The 13,836-nt window shown below is 23.6% G+C and overlaps 2 protein-coding genes across 3 annotated transcripts; both read left to right on the top strand.

The window, feature by feature from the left end:
* The first annotated feature begins 6,144 nt into the window (after nt 1-6,144).
* On the top strand, nt 6,145-9,751 carry LOC102675173 (calcium-independent phospholipase A2-gamma-like). 2 transcript variants are annotated; one of them, XM_006617977.2, is made up of 8 exons: nt 6,145-6,223; nt 7,292-7,694; nt 7,778-8,144; nt 8,255-8,467; nt 8,621-8,829; nt 8,925-9,123; nt 9,205-9,411; nt 9,494-9,751. In XM_006617977.2, the coding sequence occupies exons 2-8, from the start codon at nt 7,386-7,388 to the stop codon at nt 9,745-9,747; spliced, it is 1,758 nt and encodes a 585-aa protein (XP_006618040.1). In that variant the 5' UTR covers nt 6,145-6,223; nt 7,292-7,385; the 3' UTR covers nt 9,748-9,751. The 2 variants fall into 2 exon arrangements, with proteins under 2 accessions (XP_006618040.1, XP_006618039.1); XM_006617976.2 differs by lacking the exon at nt 6,145-6,223 and adding an exon at nt 6,249-6,577.
* Nucleotides 9,752-11,470: 1,719 nt separating this feature from the next.
* Nucleotides 11,471-13,392, top strand: LOC102675048 (protein HGH1 homolog). Its single transcript, XM_006617975.2, has 6 exons — nt 11,471-11,723; nt 11,820-12,048; nt 12,119-12,352; nt 12,433-12,717; nt 12,776-12,937; nt 13,011-13,392. Exons 1-6 carry the CDS (start codon nt 11,639-11,641, stop codon nt 13,114-13,116), a joined length of 1,101 nt encoding a protein of 366 aa, XP_006618038.1. The 5' UTR covers nt 11,471-11,638; the 3' UTR covers nt 13,117-13,392.
* The last annotated feature ends 444 nt before the right edge of the window (nt 13,393-13,836 follow it).

Below are 13,836 nucleotides of genomic sequence, written 5' to 3'. Positions count from 1 at the left end.
GGACCAAGTTTCTGGCGAGAAAGTAGGGCGGCAGCGGCGGAGAGGGATGCCACCCTCTTCGCCGCGATAAGCGTCGCACTGGCAAGTGCAAGGTTAATTGGCAGAAGCGACCGGAATGATTTCTCCTTTCCGTGGACTGGATCGGGTGCTGTCGATTTTTCCAGAAATATTCTCTCGCCAATGATTACGCAACGTTTTCGTGCAACGTTTGCGCCGATACTTGTGCGTTTTTCATCGTTGAATCTGCGATCAGATTCTTCTGTTATCAATAGTTCTTACGTAGTGTATACTTTGTAGCGTCTCGATCGATGAAAAATCGTTAAACGTCAAAGGTTCGGTAATCATTTATGTTCGTTGAACGAGAAAGATGTAACGAAAAGTGGATTAAAACTTGAAACTTTTTTCTTCCATTCTTTGATCGACTTTATTTTGGTCGATGATCCTAGAGGTTATTGATATTAGAGATAAACCTTTTAAATAAAAAAAGGAGTTTAATTATTTTTTAAAAAATTTTATATTAATTTTTAAAAATTTATTGATGTTTAAGGCTGAGCTATGCATTACGAATTTTTTTTTTTTCCTTTGCAGTATTAGAAGCTATAATCATTCATCTTCAAAATAAATCTCGTTAAAAGAAACATTATTTTCGACAAAATTACAATTATTTAAATAAATGCTACCTTTTTCTCATTCAATACAAGCTTATAATAAATAAGATCCAATCATTCTTTTAATATCATTTTTTTTGAAATAATAAATAACAATAATTAATTAAATATTCATTATCAAATTGATTATACATTAGATTTAACTTATTACATCGTTAATTAATTTTATTGAAATTCGATTGAAATCAAGAACCGTAATACGTATTTCCTTAATTGAAATCAATTTATTAAATTTCCCTACAGTATGATGAGTATTTATTAGATTATCGCTTTATAGAAAGTAATACTTTTTATTTTTTATTATTGATATACGAGAGGTTGTTGAATATTATATTTCTCTTAAAATAACATAACATCTAAATTAACATTAATATAAAATTCTAATTCTATGAATAGTAAATATGAGGTTCTCTATTGAAATACATACATTGGCTATTCTATTTATTGCAAAATTTCAAATAATTTAATACAAATATAAGTTAATTCTAAATATATTCTAATTCAAATTATAAATAAATTACGCAAAAATGGTAGCAAGGATTTAATATTACAGACAGATTTACTATTACGGTTTAAAATTAACATGAATATTCTATGAACTTAAACTAGAATTTTGAAAAATTTATTATTATTTTTTTTTAATAAATCGTAATAAATAATAAAAAATAAATAAAAAATAAAATTTTCACATTATTGTTACGAATCCTTCAATTTATTAAAATAAATAATAATACAATTTTAAATAAAGTTTAAATAAATTTTATTCCCGAAAAATTGTGTATCCGCCTAAAGAAATCTCATCAATCTCGTAATTAACCAACTCATTTATTCGAAGAAAGACAATTAGAATTAAGCTGGAGAAATGAAATTTTTTCGACGATTATTTGTTCTTTTTTACGAAGAAGATTCATCTACTCTTAATCGTTCCCATAAAATACATCAAAGAACTTTGAGCATTAATAGATTGAAAAATTAATTAATAATTAATAAAAAAATTAAATTAATTAAATTTCAAATAAAGTTACTTTAAATAATAACTTTAATTAATCAATAATTAATCAAAATAATCGAATAATACAAAGAGCAATAATACAATTTTATTTTTAATTACTTATTATTAACATCATTTCAAAGTCAAAATAGAAAACCAAAGATCACTTGAAGAATAAAGAATTTCAATTTCATGTCTCTGCTTTTCTTTGAAACAATTTTAAAAATCCACGAACGGAGAACACGTGTGAAAAGATTAAAAGAAAAAATTATTTTGTTTTTCACTTGCCGTTTCTTTTTGAAAAAGGAAAATCGGTATGATTAATCACTATCTTGTATTACTGACACTTTTCAATTCATACATGAGATATGAAAAACGAGACATATGAAAAAAAAAAGAATCATCCAATTTATTATCGTTTATAAAATTGTTTTATAAACACTGTTTTTGCTGTTTCACAAACTTCATTTCACAAAATAATAAAAATAAAATAAAAATGTTTCTTTGTGAGAAAGTTTTTTTTATTTCGTAAATATAAAGTATAAATATCTATAATATTTATTATTATTACAAGAAATCATCCATAATTACACGAGTGTTTTTTAATTCTATCATGGTAAAATTTCGCCATGAATTTTCTTTAAATAAAAATCGTGTAGTTTGTCACTTATTCTTCCATGGCCTCAAGCTAACTACGAGTTACTTTCGTAGCAAGCTCATCAAACTTTTACCACGATCTCTTCTCTTCTCGCCAGAGAAATGTGTCGTCGCCTGTGGAATTTTCAAAACTTTCTTGTACTTCCTCGACGAAACATGAAAGTTTCAACTTGTCGTGAAAATTTTTTCAAGTATTTTTTTATCTATACTGAAATAGAGCACACATATTAATTTTCTTTCGTTCATGTTATACAATTTTTAATTTTATCAATTTAAACAATAATTTTACTTAATTTATCTTCTAAAGACAGTTATAAAAATTGAATCTTATTAAAATAAAATATTAAATGTGAAACAATTTTGAGTATTAATTTCTTATCGATATTTTATTATTTTGTTTGATATTATAATACAATATATTATTTCATCCTTTTGAAAGAAATATTCTATATAATAATTAAAATAAATTTTTTTGTAGATGAATTAAAATTCAGTGACACGCATAATTTATCAATCAGTATCATGCACGATTCGATAAATCGATTTACGAAAGTAAACTATAGCGTATACTAAAATTCATGTTATGAGAAATTATGCTTGTGCTTCCTATCAAAATGATCGATAATGTTTTCTTGCAAAATATCAGTTTACAATTTTGCAATATTATAAAATCATGATCGATGAATATCCGTTATTTTAATATGTTAAACAAATTTTTAACTTTCCGTAAAAATCTTTTATTAAAAATTTTTACTTTCAATCTTAAAATAAACAGTTTGACATGAATATAGAAATATTATATAATTAATTTATAATTTTGTATTGAGAAAATGATAAAAATTATTGTGAAAAACAAATACAAACTTAAAAAGAAAGAAAAAGATAAACTGAAAGAAAGAAAAAGAACGATTTGTGAATGTATGATAATTTTATAAAATTTAAAAATGAATACGATTTCATAGAAATATAGAAATTTATAATATAATAATTTATAAATAAATATTGAATAATAACATAAATATTTTCAATGAAAATTTTATTAGTTAATCAAGAATTAAAAAGAGGATCATAAGCGTTCTGTATAATAATTGCAAACAAGAGTAAGGAAGCATTATGACGTTGTTCGAACAAAAAAGTAGTAATAATCTATTTCACATTTAACAAAGAAGACGTCACGAACACAGAAGACAAAATTCTGCTAAAATAATTCTCAGATTCACAAACAAAGATGACTATAATTTTCAGCTTAAACGTTGCACACCACTAATAATCCCCTTAACAACGGTCAACTAGGACAGAAAACACGAATGCTTTCATAGTTGGGTGTGAAATATGTATCATTAAGGAGGGAAACATTGAAACACAACTCGGAGAAAAGAAATACATCATACCCGTATTTTCATCATTTTTCTAATTTTCTTTGAACGTGTTAACTCTTATTAAAAAAAGAATTATTTTATATAGGATTTGGTATATTTTTTCTTGTTAATTAAATTTTTAATCAAGAATTCCTTTGTTGAATTAAAAATAATAAAAGTGAATCGAATATTTTTGGATTAACTGAATATGAACGTAAAGGATAAAATTAAAAAAGAAATATTTCTACAATATATAATGGTTCACAAATGTAAAAGTTTACAATAATAGATTTCGTACGAGAATTATTTCTACATCGATCATAAAAATTCAACGAATATAATCATGAATTAAAATGATGGATATGATATTCTATTAATAATATATCAATAATATTATAAATATAATACAAATATTTTTTTATTGTGCGATTTAATTTTTATTCTAGATGAAGCGATTAAAAATCTCCATCACGTTTTATCTCTAGTAAAATTAAGTGAACGAGTAATTTTTGTACAAACCTTTCTATTTATTTTAATCTTTAAAATCAATCCTTCAAAATATTTTATAAATATCTTCGGTATATATAACTAATTTTAAAAAAAATAAACTTATATTATACTAATCTGATTTTCCAGTTCCAGTTCAAAATTAGTGAAAAGAAAAAAAAATAATTTCGAATCAATTTTAATATCTTTAAACATTCATAGAAATTCATCTTCTTAAATCTTTAAAAATATCAGTACTAGCGTGTTCCAATATATCCCAGCACGTTTCGAAAATTTTTTTATCATCCCACGCAAAGTCTTTGAAATTCGTTACAAGGTTACATTAATGAACCGAGAACGAATGTATCTCCGCGTTAAATAACTACAACTCTCGGAATACGAAGGAAGTTTGATGCAATTTCTACATAAAATTAATCCGATATGACCGGCAATAGTCTTTCTTCTTTCGATTAACCTCATCATCTTTGCTTGGAGTGGAATAAGGGTCACGAATGCATAATCGATGCATCTCCTTACTTGCAACGCTGACCTTGAAAAACACAATGTTACTGAACAATCTATAGATCTGATTATAAATTTTGATAAAATTTGTTTGTCTTTATTAATATAGTTAATTAATATAGTTAAAATTTTTATATGAAATTTACAATAAAATTTATGTCGCAATTTAATATTATTAAAATAAAATTCTTGAAATAAATATTTTTTATATATTTGATTATTAAAATATTAAATTCCAACAATTCTATAAAATAAAAAATTTTATAAAATATTTTGTTATTTAATATAAGAATAAAGATGTATTTTATTTGAAAATAAATTAAAATAATTTATTAAACATTGAATTTAAAATGCTATATATATATATTTAAAAAAATGAAAGTATGTTCAATGGATATACATTTATAATCCGCGCAAAAGTATAGAGAGAGACAAGAAGAGCTAATAATAAGATAAAGACAGAGATAGAGTAAAAATATTGAAATCAGCGCCATCTTCAGAGTGCCGCAAATGAAACTCACAAAGAAAGGACGGAAAATGATAAGACAGAGATAGAGATAGATCAAGAATTGGTTGCTGGCGCCATCTCTGGTTGCTTCTAGAAAAGTGATTCATTGATGGGATACCGATAGTGCAGGAGAGATGGCGCCAGCGATAAGTAAGAACTGATTACCAGCGTGATCTTTCGATGTTTCTAGAAAGATGATTATTTGAAGAGATATCGATAGTGTACGAAAGATAGCGTTAACGGTCAATTCTTAATCTATATCTATCTTTGTCTTATTATTTTCCGTCCTTTCTTTGTGAGTTTCATTTGCGACACTCTGAAGATGGCGTTGATTCCACAATTTTTACTTTATCTCTATCCTTTTCCCACTATTTAATTTCTTTATCTATACTTTTTCTTAAAGTCATTTCATAGCTGTAAATCTACTTTTAAATTATCGCGAATATTCTATAAAACTTTCTTTGATATGATATATCGTTAGTCACATTATATTCACATATTTCAGAAATAATATAATATAACCTAAAAAAAGTTTAGATTCAAAATTTTTGTGTATATGTTCATATATAAAGGAAGAAAAATTTATCTGGTATATGTATCAGGATTAAATAATTTATAATTTTTTTTTTTATTATAATAATGAAATATAGTATAACAAAGGAAATAAATATAGAAATAATAATTTAAAACATTTCTTAGAAATGAAGAAATTTTAATTAATGAGTAAAACATATAAATATTTACATTCCTAAAAGAAAAAATATTTTATTTTTAATTCTTTATTTTCAATCTATATATATATATACATATATAAATGTTATTAATATGTTTGCATGCAATGAAAATGATGATACAAAAGATGTAAACAATATAGTTAATATTAATATACGACACTTGTTCTAATCATATTACCTACTAAAGTAGTATCTTATACACAGTTACCCACAAATCTCATTGGTGGAAGAGTGATTTTATTTACAAAATGAATGTTGTCAACTACGTCATCAGTTCTTTTATAAAAGCTGAATCAAAGGTATTTAGATTAGTGTGTATTTAGTGTTCGAGATAATTTAGTACCTGTATAAGTACTTTGTATCACAAAGTACAACAAAGTAAAATCGAAGACGAAAAAAAATAATATTAATTATTATCTTAATTATTATCTTAATAATTATCTTTAAATAATCTATAAAATATAGTGAAAATCAATTAAAAACTAAAACTATTACAGACACTTTAAAAAATTGTCACTAATTTTTCATAATTCATTTAATTAATTTATCTCGCAATATTTTTATATTGATATAAAAAGTGCAAAAAATAAAATAAAATAAATAATGACGCGAAATACAAGTATTAAATGTCAAAGATTTATCTTTTTATCGAGGTAAACGATAATATAATAAAATATTCTATTATTATCCCAATTTTGTATGTCATTCTTTGATAAAAAATTGTAATTTTTTTATATCTGTTTAAAAAGTTAAACATATTATATTAATTTTTATTGAATTCTTTAATTTTCAATGAAATCTTACAAAAAACTAACGTTAAAAAACTAAATAATGTATTTTCTTATAATCTTTGTTTTTTATAATTGTCCTTTTTTTATAATTATCTCTAAATTAATTTCTAATTAATTAATTAAATATTTGACATATATATAAAAGCATATGTTAAATATAACATTATGGACATATACGTATATATATATTGAGCTTACGTTTGAATTAATAATAGTTACACTTCGAATAAACTTTGTTCGGGAATAGTCGATGCAAAATAAGCAAATATTAACAAACATTTAATATAATATATAATATACATATTTACGAATTTAATTAATCTTAATTTCATTAATTATTTTTCTTATATTTACACAATCATATTTAATATAAGAGTGTTTGGATAGAAACTTATTTATTATAATTATGCTTATAATATTTTAAATATTGTTGTAGATTATTTATATTTTTATAAGATAAAATAAAATATTTGTATAAGATAAATGCAAAATTTTTTTAAAATTTAAATTTAATGATTTCTTATTTCAATAGAAGTAAAAAGTATGGAATGATGAACGTGTACTTTGTATTTTTAGACAATTGACAGATAGTGCTGCGGATAAAGGTTATAGTGGAAGTGTTAATAAAAATAAATTGTTAAATCGTATAAAAAATGCTTCTTTATGGAAAATGAAAATGTCTATGCAAAATCATACAAAACTTTTAATGCAATTGAAAAATTTCTTATATAAATCTGGTTATGACAAAAGTCTACAAATTATTTTATCTAAAAATTGGTTAGATTTTTTACAAAAAGTAACATATTCGCAAATAAATACTTTGAAAAAATTGTCACCAATTGAATTTTCAAAAAACATAAATGATACGAAAATATCAGATGTAGAAAAATGTAATAATAGTGAAAAAGAAAAAAAAAATGTAATATTAGAAACTTCAGAAGAAAAGACATCAATTACCAATACTAGTGAATGTAAAAAAGTAAGTCAAATAATTTAAATAATGTAGATTCAAATAATTTTTTACAAAATAATTTTCTTATTTATATTTAATAACTTTTATAGCAAACTCATGAAGATACCACAAGTGAGAATAAATTTCAAGCTAAAATAGGATCCCAATCTCTTTCTCAATTTCTTAATGCATTAATATTTAATTCTGCTCAAAATAAAACAGCTGGATTAGTTGTATCACCAAAATGGAAAATAAATCTTCATAAAAATATACCAAAACATAGTATTGCATCTAGAACACGTCATGTTTTGAATGCTATTGCAACTGCTGAATCAAATGCTTCATGTTTGAGGAGAATTGAAGATTTATTATTACATATTGATCAATATTCAGAAGCTAGGCATTATGCTATTAAGGAAGGAGCAATTAAAATATTGCTTAAAACTCGACAAAGAATTAAGGATGAACAAATAAGAGGTATAAAATAATTTAAAAATATTTTTAATAAGAAAGAGAGAGAAAAAGAGAGAGAGAGAGAATATATAAATAACATTTTTAACATTTTAAATTTTGTTTTGAAATTTCAGCACCTATAAGAGAAGCATTAACAGTATTAGGTTATACTGATCCATTGCCTGGCAGAGGTATTAGAATTCTTTCTATTGATGGTGGAGGTATGCGTGGAGTATTAGTTATAGAAATGTTAAAAAAACTTGAGAAACTAACGGGCAAAAAAACTTATGAAATGTTTGATTATATATGTGGTGTAAGTACAGGAGCTATTCTTGCTGCTGTTTTAGGTATGTATATATATATACTAATATTGTATATATAATGTATAATATTTGTATAATATAATATTTAAAAGTTAATTATATAAGTAATTTAATTTACTATAATTTACTATAGTGAAATTATGAATCTTAACATTTTAATAATAACATTATTTATAGGTGGACATAAACGAAAATCATTATATGAAATATCAGAATTATACAAAGAACTAAGTACCAAAGTATTTACTCAAAGTGCTATAAAAGGTACAAGCAATTTGGTATGGAGCCATGGATATTATGATACAGCTCTTTGGGAAAAATTATTGAAAGAACATTTAGGAGAAAAAATTCTTATAAAAACTACTCGCGATTCTACTTCTCCAAAAGTATTTATTATTTTCTATTTATAAGTAAAATATGATGATTAAAATGAAAATATTAAAAATTCATATTTGTTAACTTTAATGCAAAAATTTTTTAGTTTTCAGCTATATCTGCTATAGTAAATCATGAACGCGTAATGGCTTATGTATTTCGAAATTATACTTTACCTCATAGAGTCGAAAGTTTATATATAGGATCTCATAAACATAAATTATGGGAAGCTATTAGAGCATCTGCTGCAGCACCTAGTTATTTTGAAGAATTTAAATGTGGTGAATATCTTCATCAAGATGGAGGTATAGATATTATAATATTATATAATATTGATATTAAAAATTTATTAAATAATTTATTTAAATAATATTTTAATTTTATAGGTATTTTGGTAAATAATCCCTGTGCAGTTGCATTACATGAAGCTAAACAATTATGGCCAAATAGTCCAATTCAATGCGTGATTTCATTTGGAACTGGAAGAACGCCAAGTCAAATTTGTGGAAATAGCAAAAAATCTGCGGAAATTGCGATTTCAAGTTGGAAAGAAAAATTTTATAAAATTTTAGATAGTGCAACTGATACAGAAGGTATTAGGATTATTTTTTGAAATATTTATTTTGTTGCATCATATTGAATGTACTTAAATATTAATAACGATGCATTGTGCAGCTGTACATACGATGTTGAACGACCTCTTACCAGAATATGTTTATTTTCGTTTTAATCCATATTTGACGGAGATGTTATCAATGGTAGAAATACGTCCTGAGAAAATCAGTCAATTAGAACAAGATGCAAAAATGTATATTCGCAGAAATGAAGAAAAATTTCAGAAAGCTGCTGAAGTTTTACTACAAAAAAGAAGACTTCAACAAAAAATTATGGATTGGATTACATTAAAAAGAAAAATGTCAAACTTTTAAATTATCATATCTCACAAATTAATACACATTCCACAATATATAAAACTATAGAAATAGACATTATTAAACATTTTATATTAATCAGATGTACTTACATATACAGTATATGATCAAAATAATATGAATGAACAAAAAATGGAGACAATAGACAATTCTTCGTGCAAATATAAATTAAAAATATAGAATTTTTATCTAAAATTTAACAAATTTTAAAAATCTATGATATATGCAAAGTATGTATAATATTATAATTAAGACACGAAAGTTTATTTTATAATAATACTTTATTGTATTATAATTGTGTTTCTATTGACATTCTAAAAACTAAGAGTTTTTAGAATAAAAAGAACTTTATTCTAAACTTAAGTAACTTTTACTTAAGTAGTGCTTATTTATAGCTTCCCGATTTGGGTTAGCCATTTTTATATTTTGTTGTCGAAAAAATATTTAAAACAATCTTGTAGTTCAATTATGTAAAATATTCTATTTATTCTTTAATGATATTGATATAATGAATAAACATTATATACAATATTATATACAAATACATATATTAATTTTTGCTAAAAAATAGTTTATTTCGCATAAATGTAATTTCAAAGTTCATCAATGAATGTGCACTTTTTTTAATTTAGGATTATACATATGCATAAAATAATATATGTATTAGTAAACATAGCTTAAAATGAATATACTAAATGAGAATTTAGTAAGATTATTTAATTTAATATTTATTTTATTTAATAGCATACAAAGACATTATATTTTTTTCTTTAATTAACTTTCATAAATGATTATATTGCTTTAATAGCATAGTAGCACAGTACTCTAACATGAATTGCAAATATCCAAAAAACAAAGCTTTGTATCAAATAATTTATAATTTGTATAATTAACAAACGTGTAAATATTCAAATAATTTCTACCTCATATATAATTAATTCTAATACTAGTCATATTATATGGATGATAATATATTGATGTGATAAAATCTTTAAATAAAATGAAAATTTATATATTATGTTATATGTATAAAATATTTCATGTAACAATAGTTAATTATTGTTTTATATTATTCTACGAAACATAAAACAATTTTGAAAATTTTAGTTAAATTATTATCAATTTCATTTAAAAAATGTTATATTGTAAAAATACCAAAACAATAAATTACAAATATTTAATTAAACATATTCAATGTTATTGAATTTTTAATTTGTCATTTGCTAAAAATATATATACAAATAAAATGTAGAATAGATATAACATATAATTTTTTTCATATTATAAAAATTTATAAAAATTTAAGAATCATGGAATAAAAATATTGGAATTGACTATCTTTAAAATGATGAAACATGTATAGACAAAGAGAACAAATAACAAGAGAAGGACAGAGATATGATAAAAATATTGAAATCAGCGCCATCTTCAGAGTGCCGCAAATGAAACTCACAAAAAAAAGGATGGAAAATAATAAGACAAAGATAGAAATAGATTAAGAATTGACCGTTAGCGCCATTAGACCGTTCTCTTGCACTATCGATATCCCATCAATGAATCATCTTTCTAGAAGCAACCAGAGATGGTGCCAGCAGCTAATTCTTAATCTATCTCTATCTTTGTCTTATCATTTTCCGTCCTTTCTTTGTGAGTTTCATTTGTGGCACTCTGAAGATGGCGCTGATTTCAATATTTTTATCTTATCTCTATCTTTGTCTTATTATTTATTCTCCTTGTCTATATATGTTTTATTTACGGCTCTGAAGATGGCGTTAATTTGTCAATTTTTATTCTAATAATCAGATTTTTTCCAGAAACTCAAGTTTATTGTGTATAATTCATTTGTGATCGTGTATATATCTTGATTATTTTATTTTATTGATTTATAATGGAATCTCTTCAAGAAATATTGCAATATTTAAATCCAAATACGCGATTAGATCTAAAAGCTACCGCTTTAGAACATATTCTCAGTGAGTATTTATTATTAAAAAATGTTTTATTATTTCAGTTTTTATTTTAACCTCTTAATTTTATTAATTTCCATCATAATAATTATCATATTACAGGTATAACAGGCACTATTGAAGGACGAGAATTGTTATTAAAACTTCCAGATTTATTAGTACAATTAATTGTCTTGACTCAAGATTTTTCTACTGCAATTTCAAAAGATGCAACTCTAGCTTTAATAAATATAACTGCAGATGAACTAGGAACAAATGCATTTTTATTAATTTCAGAAACTCAACCAAAGAATGAAAAATATAATTACAATTTAATTCATGTTTGTATTAGGTATATCATTAACTAAATCAAATAATATTTTTTTTATTTTTATAAATATTTTTGTTAATTTTTTTTATAGATTTATAATGGACAAAGAAAGTATTTTAGCAGATCCATGTTGTATGATTCTTTCCAATATGACCAGACCATTGCATTTATTGGATAGAATTATAACACTTTTTGAAAATAGTGATTATACTTGGGACAGTATTGTGACAGCATTTACTGCTAAACAATATAATAATGTTGGTGCCAAACTTCATTATTTAGGACCTGTTTTCAGCAACCTCAGTCAATCTTCACGTGTAAGAAGGTAAGTTATCAATTAATCTTTCTATTTTTATTTAATTATCAATTTTATTTATCTTAATTTTATTTTATTTTACAATATAGGTATTTAATGGACAGAGATCGTAATGTCATTCAGAGATTGCTTCCTTTCACAGAATATACAGATAGTATAATAAGACGGGGTGGAATTGTTGGCACCTTGAAAAACTGTTGTTTTGATGTAGAAAATCATGAATGGTTGTTAAGTCCTGAAGTAGATATTTTATCGTATCTTTTATTACCATTGGCTGGACCAGAAGAATTTGATGATGATGATAATGATAAATTGCCAGTTAGTTTGCAATACTTACCAGAAACAAAGCAGAGAGAACCAGATTTGGATATTAGGTATTAAAATTTTTTATTTTTTTTTTTTTTAGAAATTTTTATTTTTTAATTATTTTAGGATTATGCTACTAGAAGCTTTAGCTCAACTATGTGCAACAAAAAGGGGCCGAGAAATATTGAGAGCGCAAAATACGTACATCATACTCAGAGAATATCATAAATGGGAGCAAAATAAAAATGCATTGTTAAGTTGTGAAAATGTTGTAGATATTTTGATTAGGTACGAAGATCTTGATTCTTTCTCTTTTTTTTTTTTGTTTCATATATAATAATAAATATTACGTAAATTTTAGAACCGAAGAAGAAATAGGTTTGGATAATTTAAAAAATATAGAGATTCCAATAGAATACTCAGAGAAATTTTATAAAATGGATCAAGACTTTATTAATAGTACATGATGATATTGGTACAATAATACGAATTATTTCATATACATTGCACAAAATGTACATATTATAAATATAAAATAACAATTTATCTCGTAAAAAACGAGATTACGCGTGATATTGCACTATTCCCTTGTATCAATTGTTTTTATTTTTAGTTAAATTATCAGATCTTATGTAACTATTGGACGAATTAAAAAATTTGAACAAACAAATAATCACATATTTAAATAATCACAAATTATAAATAAAAATAGACTAAATTTTAATAAAATTAATTTTTTTATATACATATTTCAAACAATTATAAAAATGAAGAAAAACAGGTAATAGATATTCGTAAAATATTTGCATGTTATTAAAATAATAAATTTGTGTAATATTTACTTTTTTCTTTTGCATTTATTTTATTACATTTCTTTTTAATGCAAACAGTAATATGATTTTAATTTACTCGACTCAAAATAATTCTTGCTGAGATCAAGTCTCGCAAAAATGAGAATATAATACCATTACTGTTATATTAAAGACTGATATATTTCAAATGTATGGTATATTTCTCCGAATTAAATGTAAATCACTAGTATTGTTATTAATTAATAACTATATATATATATGTATATAACGATATATTGGAGCATTTATCATTATCGATTTTTTCGAATTAAATTGTGTAAAAGCTTAATACACGTTTCAAATGGTTTCAAATATATTTCTAATAAAACAAATATT

The sequence above is a fragment of the Apis dorsata genome, unplaced genomic scaffold (genome assembly GCF_000469605.1).
Source record: "Apis dorsata unplaced genomic scaffold, Apis dorsata 1.3 scaffold_332, whole genome shotgun sequence".
NCBI classification, from domain to species: Eukaryota; Metazoa; Arthropoda; class Insecta; order Hymenoptera; family Apidae; genus Apis; species Apis dorsata.
Note: the sequence above shows the minus strand (reverse complement) of the source record. Positions and strands in the feature narration are given on the sequence as shown.

Bases quoted from the DNA above. Each gene is read 5' to 3' on its own strand.
- LOC102675173 (XM_006617976.2), top strand. From the start codon at position 6,528: ATGACGCGAAATACAAGTATTAAATGTCAAAGATTTATCTTTTTATCG. The intron at 8,468-8,620 runs GTATGTATATAT...CATTATTTATAG, and splicing joins TATTCTTGCTGCTGTTTTAG to GTGGACATAAACGAAAATCA. The intron at 9,124-9,204 runs GTATAGATATTA...TTAATTTTATAG, and splicing joins ATATCTTCATCAAGATGGAG to GTATTTTGGTAAATAATCCC.
- LOC102675048 (XM_006617975.2), top strand. From the start codon at position 11,639: ATGGAATCTCTTCAAGAAATATTGCAATATTTAAATCCAAATACGCGA. The intron at 11,724-11,819 runs GTGAGTATTTAT...ATCATATTACAG, and splicing joins CGCTTTAGAACATATTCTCA to GTATAACAGGCACTATTGAA. The intron at 12,353-12,432 runs GTAAGTTATCAA...TTTACAATATAG, and splicing joins CAATCTTCACGTGTAAGAAG to GTATTTAATGGACAGAGATC.